Raw genomic sequence first — 10863 nt, 5'->3', positions numbered from 1 at the left:
GAGCATCGAACGATAAGGAACAATTAATATTTTACAACTTTCGTGGTAGGTACACAATTACACATATTATTGTTAATAATATAATAATACAATGCGTATTGCAACACATTTATAGAAATACGAAATAATTGAATGAGTAAGACAGGTGGGTGGCTGTGGGTAGCTAAATGGGTGCACTCGGGTATGCGTCAACGGAAATCGAGAGTAGAAATCAAAAACAAAATATGGATCGCGTGAGGTGTATTATGGATTGTCTCGATTTAGGAAAAACGGAAACTCCGGCACCGCGCTTTCGGCACTCCGGAAAATGGAAAAACTCGTCAGTATCACAATATATCGGCACGTCGAATGTCGGTTTACGGATTCACGACCTAGTTTGGCGTCAATGTGAGCGTATCATGCTCTGTGTGGATTTATGCGGTCGGCCCAGTTGCGGTCAGAACCTTTTTGGTGGCATTTGCGGCCACTTTTTTTTTGTACCTATGAAGTATGAACTGTTCTTACGATACTGTCATCTTGATAAGAATAACAATTTAATTTTATAGGTATTGGAGTTAAGATAATCGAGTATAAATTATTTTTGTTTTTTTTTTTTTTTTGTTAGTAGTACAAAAATAACTGGAACGACATTAGTTTCACTCGATGTGTTTCCAATACCTAAGTGTAAAGAGAAAATGTCTATGAACTGTTTGCTACGACTTTTAAAAATTTCATAAAAAAAAATAAATGTTTTTAAGCACTACCTAGTTGATAATTGAATAATCCTTTCCTCAACATCATCGTCAAAGAATACAAATTGATAATTGTTACCAAATTGTGATATATTATGGATAATATTATGACGGATACAATTATTGTTTTTTCTAACGAATTTTTGTACTAACGACGTGTTCTTTTTTTAATCATAATTAAAATTGTCTTGGCGGAAGCGCATGTATTAATAGTGAAGTCATAGCCTTTTTGAAATAAAGGGGACATCTCTTAACGAAAAATTGTAAAACCAGTTCACAGGTATAAAAAAATTATAGACCGCAAGTGCCATCAAAAAGGTATTAACCGCCACTGTGTCGACACCCTCTGTGTGTCGTGTGATTCGTGTGAATCGTCAGAAACGGACGGTGAAACGATATATTTTTATAATATTATTATAGTCGGTTCATTCGACGGCGGCGGTGGTGACTTGGAGGGCCTTGCTAACGTCTGGATATAGTAGTAGGTATCATAAAAGCGCTGGTGCCTGTATCAAAATGGAAAAGAACAAAAAAAGAAAAACCATTAAGTTGAGAAATTCCGACGACATTGGGCGGACATTTTGCGTTTTTTCTGTTCGTAAAAAAAAATTAACTGTCGTTAATTTACCTCTAGCATGCGCGTATACACAATATAATATATTATATTACAACGGCGAAACTTTTATAATGATGTTTTGAGTGTGCCCGTAAGAGTTTTCGGGAGCGACGAAACAGATGTCCCGTATATAGTTTCGGGATTTATTATACTTTGAGATGGTTTTTCGTGATTAATTATCGTCGTCGAAAATTTTATAACGACGGTACGTAGATACGGATCTGCCGCCGGCGTCACGACATGACGTTTTTCATTCGTGGTGGTGATGGTGAGAGGTGAAGGGTGGGAGGGCGTCAAGAGTCTATATCATAATAATATTTTCTTACAGCTAGAGACTGGTGGGCGGACATCGATCGCGATTTACTTTCTCAGAAAATCGGTGGTCGATGGCGTCGTGCAATTGGACCGCAGGGGTAGGGTTAGTTGTATAGTTCAGGTTTAGGTATAATACGCTATTTATCGCGGTACGTCGCAACGATCGGTGAACTGTGGATTATGTTTGAAAGCGGGGTACATAAATCAAACGACAACAGTAGTAGACATAAAATTAAACAATTTGAAAAAAAATGAAAAACACTTTTTTTTCGTTCATCCCCCGAGAATTTTTTTTTTTTTTTTGAATACGCAAGGCGTATTTGCCGAAAGTCCGCGGTCCGCATACCATAACCTCTTGAAGATTTAGTATACGGTCAGTTGCAGTTGTGTGGTCGCCGTCGTCTCGTGTTGGGGGTTGTCCGGGGGCGAGTTCACAACATGACCAAATCGTCCTCGGGAATCGGCTCGAAGTCCGTCTGTCAGAACCGCGTGGCGGCGATGATCTGCTGCTGTTGCGATGGCGCCGCCGACGGGGGTGGTTTTCCGAAAACTGGTCCGACAGCGCCTCTCTGCTGCAGCTGCGGGTCCGCCGTCAAGTCGGTCTGTACACACGCAACAACACACATCGAGAAACGTCAGTTGTGTACATAATATTAAATGCTACCGAAGGTTATTCCGTATACACTGTTATAATATAATCATATTGCATTTCAGTTATTTATGGAACGCATCGTACGGTGGCTGCGGATTTAGCGTCAACCAAAACAGGCAGCATCGAGGGGGTCGATGAAGACTTTCGGGGATGGCAGAAGATTTTCGGGGATAGGAAATTTCATTCAGGTCAAGTGAGATAGGTAGTGTTTTGCATTCATGTGATACCTATAATATTGATGTGTGTAATACGATTTGGTCTACATATTATTGGGTGTTAGACGCCTAAATAGCAAAATAATGCAATAACTATTTCACAATAATGAGTTAGTACCTATAATTAAATCACGGTATCTTGCGATGTACTATGGTTAGGTACCTATATATTGTAAAGCCATCATCTCCATGTCTCCCTATCAGCAGAGTATCATAATACAACTAGCTATAAAAGTTATTCGCTAAACTGATTAGTGGTTACTGGATACAGGTACAAATTAAGCTCTCCTAAAACCTTTCTATAAAGTCACTTTTTTATGTATAATAATTATGGTTTTGTTCTATATATTGAAGCTGTAGGCATTGGACATAAGTACCTACATTTGTTTTAGATACCATGAAACCTGAATATATTTTTCTGTGATCGGTCATTGGGGATTATGATCAGGATAACCAGAATAATTATTTATAATTATTCAAGCGTCACCCCTCAAAATTTGTCGTGATTTGAAAAAGTGCTACTCGGTGTGGCTTATTCTAGACATAATTATATGATAAACATCCCACTGGAATAAATATAGGACCTACGGTCAATACGCTGACTATCAGCAGCCATAACCACGACTAAACACACACAGTATTCTCGCAAGTGGAAGGCTACCAATTAAATTCGACACGTGAGAAAGAGATAATATACGTCCGTACGTTTATAATAAACGTATTAAAATAGTTTAATAAATCACGGAAAACCCAACCTAACCGACCCTAATCACTTAGTTACCATCGTGGATATTATGCAGGATACTCGATCCCGATATTATTATTGTTGTTTGGAATGAACGTCGTATATGGATACCAACAGGTTGGTCTTTTGGTTATAAACTATTTATTTATTTAATGTTTTTACCGTAATCAACCGACATCCGTCATTCACCATAAAATGTTTTATTATGAATGAGTTATTATTTGTGGGCTAAATAAAAAGCGAGATTTTGTTTGAAACGTGATTGTTCTAAACTTATAACTGTCAATATATCCATTATGATGCTTCGTTTTCAGTTTTTTGAAACATACGGTTCACTGAGATATTTACTCAGAGATGATATTATTAACTGTACACTTAAGATGTTGACGAGATCACTGTTGAGATCTTTGTTTGAGATCGATTGAATCAAAACAGGCGGTGGATAAAATCTTTCACTTCTCGATAAGAAGTCCAAGGTTGATTGGAGGAATGATATTTCAGTTTTAAGAGAATGTCAGCGCACCATTTGTTTTCTCTCTCTGGCCCACGCGCAACATAGACAAAACGTATTTACGTAGAATCATTTTTTCTATATTTTTAAGTTATCTTAGTGTAAAATCACCCATAACAAAAAAGATAGAGAATAATATTTTTGAGGGAATGACATATCGATTTGTCTAAATATTGTCTCAAAACAATTTAACCATAATTTAAATTTACAACATTTTTTTGTTCATTTTGAAAGTCGAATATAAAGTCAAATAACAATAAAATATAAAATCTATGTCATTCCCTCAAAAATATTATTTTCTATCTCTTTTGTAATGGGTGATTTTACTCTAAGATTACTTAAAAACATAAAAAAAAAGTGATTCTGCGTAAATGCGTTTTGTCTATGTTACGCGTGGGACAGAGAGAGAAAACAAATAGTGCGCTGACATCCTCTTAATACAATGCAGAACCGGAGGTAGGCAATTATAAGTATTATCAGGATTTAATAATTCAATCATCGGACTGTCATCAATGACAGCATGTACAGCGGACTAGGTGTGTGACATTGATGAGCTCAATGGTTTTATTTTTTTATTGGTGTCATTCTAATTTTTAGCTCGATAGTGGTGAGTTTATATTATTGGTAGGATGTGCGGAGATATCAAAACCTAAAAAAAATTTTCTTAAATTGGCTTGAAATAATATAATTGCTATTTTTATATTAATTAGATGATTTTCTTACAGATATTTCAGATAAAAAATTGCTTCTTTTTACTTTCGAGTTGATGACATTTATAGTTTCTGGTTTTATCGTTAAATTTACCATGACAATTTACGCCACGATTCACGTATAAAAACACGGAATCTCGTATCACTTATTATCTTGTCACGGTTATTATCGGTGAATTATCTTTATTGACCTATCAAATTTATAACAACGTTTTGCTACGACCTAAAGTGTTCGTCTTAAATCCACATAATGCAAGATAATTAAATGTAATTAATTTTTTAGTTATTACAAGCTTATCAGTTAATATTCAAGAATTTAGAGAAATATGTTTGTTTAAAATTCCACTGAACTATTTGCCCGCCATTACTATTTACTTTGGGAGAAACGCTGATTGAAAATTAATTCATTAGTTTTACGAAGCCTAAATATATTATTTCCGTATTTGTTGCAAATGTTTGACTTTGAATATAATATTATAATTTATAAAGCAATGTTTATTATTTGCATATATAAACTATTAGTAATAACCAACTATAAGTACACCTAGTATTTGCATTACTATTCGAGATTGAAAATTTAAAATCTTCATATTATTATAGAGGTACCTACGCTAAAAATATATTTTTTTATTTTATTATTTTGATAAAAAAAAAATAAATAACACTGAGCAAACGACGAATTTTAATAAATGTGTTTTGACAAATAATGAAATATGCCAAAATAATGTTGATTTAAAGCTGAAAGAGTTTATATACTCTTGGGATTATATAGGGTTTATTCCATAATGTATGTGAATATTCAACTGAACTTTTTTTTATGTATACTATTTTTGCACGAATTGTGTTTATTTTTTTATTGCTCGAAATATTGCGTTATTGCATTAAAATATATCCCCTATTATAATAATATGTGTAGGAATAAAATTATTACCAAGTTACAAGACCTGAGTGGTTGTTACAGTTACCTAATCGTTTTAACCGCAGAGAAAACCCTTGATTTTACCCTGCACAATATTACATCAATATAAAATATTATTTCTACAGCAAATAATTAATAGGTATTCAATTGTATACCAGCCATTGTTAAAAACAATAAGATATATTGAACAATTAAATATTTATCGCCACCTACAGCTATATATTATGCCTATTCGATCGTTTGTAGTAGAATCTAAATCGTAGCAAGTGATGGGGGGGGGGGGGGGGAGGGAGGTGAGGATAAACCATTTTAAAAATTATGCAAAACAAAACTTAACGCTCTATTTTATTTCTACAGGCAGTAAAAACTCAAGGGTGATAAAAAATTCATGCGGTGTGAAAAACTATTTTAAACACGTGCAATAATTTAAACACACAAAAGTTTGTTAACAGACAAAATAATATAGAATAAACTAAATCATAATTTTATGAAAGTGAGTCGAAAGTACGCTTTATTAGTTGATTTACAATCGTTAAAATATAATCATACACAATGCGATTATATAAAAATTGTGTATTAATAATAATAATAATAAAAAATAATAATAATAATAATAGTAATAAACTAAAATTTTGTTAAATTTGCGCGTTAAATAAAAATACTTCTTTACAGTCTTTGCATTATTATAATATAGGTAATATTATGTACAGTAAAACCTCTTTATAAGAGTACCAACTGATGTTTTCACTATAAAAAGTTTTCGTTATAGTTATACTGTTGTTATTTTCTGTAGTAATGAGATTTCCGTCCCATAGGAGGTCCGTTATAAGGAGGTTTTACTGAACTTTAATATAATAAATTGAAAACGCAAAATGTATTTCCCATATAATATTATTATAACGTAATATAGGAACTATACTATATTATAATTTAGAACAATTATTAGGAGCGTACATTTTGTATGACATGTTAATGACAAAATATAAATTATAATATGCATGCAGCTTACAAACAAAACAAATAAATAAAATATGAAAGCTATCAGCACAACGCTATGGTCTACACACGTTATATTAATATAGTAAGCGTTTTTAATTTAATGTAAAAAAAAAAAAAATAGTCATAATAATAATAAATAAATAATAATAATTACATTATAGACTAGGGTCTCATTTAAATACATAGTTAAAATGTACAGCTCGTTAAAAATTATTTGTGGTCCGTATGACAACACATACGTATAGGTACTATAGTTGCAATTATTGTATTATAATATTAACGCGGAATTAAATCGAGTGCATTTTAATGGATTACACTAAATGCGTTTAAAGTGCTTTCGTTGTATTCGCATACAATACTCGAGCATAAAAAATGTTTTGATGAATATACTTAACCAGTTATAATGAGAATATATGAATAAGCTGTAAATACATTGTGCCGCATTCATATTTTAAAATACCAGTATTGTAGGGTGTGATTTTTATTTATGAAGCCATGGTCTCATGTCATCGGTAGAAACATATTTTTCAAAGTGAGGAAGCCGAACCATAAGCCACACAGGTACCAGTGTACCACGCAATAGCCGTTACCAGCTAGTAACTCTATAAACGGTGATCAGTTCCGAATTTATCGAAATTTGTTTCGAAGAGTGAACGATATTTTATGTCCGTTGTGTGTACAGTGACAGAATGAGAGAAAAGGAGAAAAACTCGGTTAGGAATGTTATTAGTAAAAGTATATTATTAATATTGTACATTTTATAATAATTGTAACATGAACGAGGGAACGATATTTATACGTGATAAAGAATAAATGAGATACCATCGAGATAAAGGGTTGGAATAAGAAAATCAGGTGAGTAACGTTCCCAGGGAAGGAGGTCAGGGGCAATTGCACCCCCCCCCCCCCATTGTCTTATAATTCACCTTATTTGTGTCTTTGGTACTACCCACTACAGTTCGTTTAAATGTATTATTACTCATAACATCCCCGTCTCATTGAAAATTCACGGGCACGCACTGGTGGTAACTGGTGAGTGGTATACTTACGACGTCGCTAACGACGATACAATAATGTCATGCGTTCTAACCTGATCTTTGGGTTTTTCGATTATGGTTCCGGTTTTTATTGACATATTATTTTTTACTCAAGTTTCTACAGAAATAACTGGTTAAAAAAATAAAAATAAAATAAAATAATTTTATTGAACTACGGACTAGGGTTTGTCACGTAGAATAGAAAAAAAAACACGATGCAAAATAGAAAAATAATTTAAAAATTAATTATTATAATAATAATCTATAATCGTAAAAAATAAATAAATTTAATGGTCAGTATGGGGAGGGGGAGAAGAGCTATGTCGACGGGCATGTGTTTATACCGTGCTCTCGCGCTGGTGAAGCTGGTGGTGATGTTGGAGTCCTGGTTGGGCGGCCAACAACAGAGGTATCTCGGCAGAACGGTCTTGTGGCTGATTGTGACCGTGCTTGTGGTTGTTGTGGTAACGGCCAAGGGTCATGGTCCGTGCCTGCGGGACCGGCTGGTAGTGCGGTGGCGGCAGGGGATGATGATGTAAATGGTGGTGCTGGTGTGGGTGGCTGGCGAACTGGTTTTGGTGGTCAACCTGCACGTATTGCACGTGCTGAGGTCCACCAGCGTTGTGCCGGTGATGGTGCAATGCGGCAGTGGGCTGCTGTAGTTGTTGTTGTTGCTGCTGCAATTGCTGTTGCTGATAGTGTTGGTGGAGCAACAGCTGTGACGGTGGAGGTGGCGGTGTGGGGCACATCAGGTTTGGGTACACGACGCCAGCTGATGGAGAACCACCGACAATGTCCGAAGAATAGATCTGCTGTTGTGGCGTCATCGAAGGAGGTGGCGGCATAAGTCCGCGAGCCTGTAACACAATAAGGTGGTGGTCAGAATAATGTCTTCAAAGATGGTGCCAGGTTCTTGAGGGGTAGCAGAAGTGTAGTTGGTGATTGCTTTCTTATTGAAAATATATTTCTAATTTTTTAAGTTTACTTAGCCTTTTGATAGGCTTCCAATTCATCAAAATCCTGATTTTTTACATTTTTAAGTATAAGACACATTTGTCTTGCAAATTAATTTTTTTAACATCTATAGTCTTTAGATTTAAAATCTAATTTAAGCACTTTCTCGTGACGATAGGTACAATTTTTTCTAAACATTTTTAGGTATCTAGTTGTTTTGAATATATAATTATGACGTATTGATGTTGAAAATGTAATGAGATGTTCTTGTGCAGATACTCTATTTTATGCACTAAAAGAATATTTAAATATGATATTATAAATTGACATGACTGTAGAAAAGTAAAAAGTATAAATATAGTTAAAAATAAATTCGACTCGACATTGCCAATTGACGTCTATTTTATGTAAAATTTAAAAATTTGAGTCCATCTATTATTTTAATTTAATCATTTAAATTTTAAACCTATCTAACTGATGCACGAGTGATTTTATGGTTAGGAAAATCTCCAACATCGACCAAAATCCTCTTAAAAGTCTCATCCATCAACAAACACAATATTGTATAGTAATACCTATCTATATATTGTGCAAAAACTTTTTTCCTTTTATATCTGATAATAATATTCGTTTTAAATTCCAAGCAAATAATATTATAATATAGAGTATAAGCTTTACAACGAATAGCGAATTTTTTCCAATATAAACGGAGAACGAAAATTCTCATTGTTATTACCCCACGTTGTTGTAGATTGGGAATTATTGGTAAAGTATGGTTATTTTCAAATGAGAACTTACAAAACTTTCTATTAATTTTATAAACGATTTGAATAACACTGGAAAACTGACGAGAAAACATGAATATGCCTGCAAATAGGTAGTTGTAATACAATTTATTTTGATCATTCAATACTAATATTAGAAATTTGTGTTTTCTATCTATGGGTATAACAATAATATATCAAATATTATTTTATTTTGTAAATTGTTTATTTACTCAAGAGTGTTGTAGAGTCCATAGCATTTTAATCATGGCACTTCTGACTGAAAAGCGAATTTTGTAAAAATAATGTGGGTTTTAGGGATACTCAGAGAAACTATGCTTATACTGTGTTAACACTCCACCTGAAATCCGAAAAGTTAAAAATATTTCGCAATATCTTTTGAAATCAGCTGCACATCGCACAACGAAGCAGTAATAATAGATTTGCATCATGTCCAACGAGCACCCTTTAAATTATCACTCAGGGACCGAATCAAAACGCATACACGATGATATCTAAGTATAACTATTTCGCAGTCGTTCGCAAAATTATTTCGAGCAGTAAGTACACCGGATTTCGAAGACGACGAGTATAAGCAGATTAAGGCGTCTGCGTGGCTTATATCTTCATTTAGCGGCGGCGGTCGGTATTGTTGTATAATAATGTAATATATTATAAACGTTTATTCATTTATTCAAATCTTTGCGTGTAATTTATGTTCGTGCACGATCGAGCGTAATGGTGTGGGTACCAACAATGCCTATACCTACCTATCTACTTAATACCAATTTTTTCTTGTACCCAGCCATCATGGCTAGCTGTCATCTAATATTATACATTATAATCATTGGAAACATAAACGCGTGCAATGCGTACACGCCATTGGTTTAAATGTATTCAACATTCAAATCAGTCTCGATATCTGAACATTATACAGTTTTCATGATGACGTTGAAGGATTATATTGAGATATAAAAATGTCTGTTTTTATTATGATCCGCAGTTTGGCCAAGAGGTAATAATGAAAGGCATAAAATCAAATTATTCAAGTTTTTTTTCGTATCCGAACACTTAGAAATCATATTTTTTGGAACGTAACTAATTAATAACCCAGAAGACGCATAGAACATAGATGATACATTACTATAATAACGTAGTTAAGGCAATAAACATCTAGTTTATATTATTCTAAGTAAATAATGAATACAAATTGAAATCTGAGTACTTTATTAATTTTGGTATTTACTTACAAAGATAATATTATTTTATATATTTTATATTACTATACACACATCATACGTATAGCTACTGCCTACGAATATATATTTGAATTGTGTGTATAATCAAAAAATATTAATATTGTATAAGTCGTACTGTTATAGGATGTTTACAGTAGTTATATTAGATAACAATATTACATTGACAATTTTATTACATCAGTAGAACTCTGAGTTTAAAATATGTTTAATGTTTATCTGCCATCAGAATACCACGAATAGTGAAAAGTTTCTAAAATTCATCAGAGAAATACATTACCTATGTCACATAATATTACAAACCGACTATTTTTAATTCATTTTTGTCAGTCATCGTCAGTGTTTCAAACCCTAGAGTGTTCGATGTATACTGTCAGTAGCGTTCGTTTTAGTAATTATTAATTCTAACTGATAATGTCATAATGATAATTTTATGCGA

At 33.4% G+C, this 10863-nt stretch overlaps 1 protein-coding gene across 1 annotated transcript in view; it reads right to left on the bottom strand.

Annotated features, from left to right (window-relative positions):
• Positions 1-548: 548 nt before the first annotated feature.
• LOC132937511 (nephrin-like) overlaps positions 549-10863 on the bottom strand; it is a 485631-nt gene continuing 475316 nt past the window's right edge. Inside the window, exons 14-15 of the mRNA XM_061004329.1 lie at positions 7795-8307; positions 549-2264 (exon numbers count right to left, since the gene is read on the bottom strand). Coding sequence (XP_060860312.1) covers positions 2142-2264; positions 7795-8307 — 636 coding nt within the window. The 3' untranslated portion in view covers positions 549-2141. The remainder of the gene's footprint in view (positions 2265-7794; positions 8308-10863) is intronic.

This window comes from Metopolophium dirhodum, chromosome 1 (assembly GCF_019925205.1).
Source record: "Metopolophium dirhodum isolate CAU chromosome 1, ASM1992520v1, whole genome shotgun sequence".
NCBI lineage: Eukaryota > Metazoa > Arthropoda > Insecta > Hemiptera > Aphididae > Metopolophium > Metopolophium dirhodum.
The sequence above is the reverse complement of the archived record's forward strand: the minus strand, read 5'-3'. Positions and strand labels throughout refer to the sequence as shown.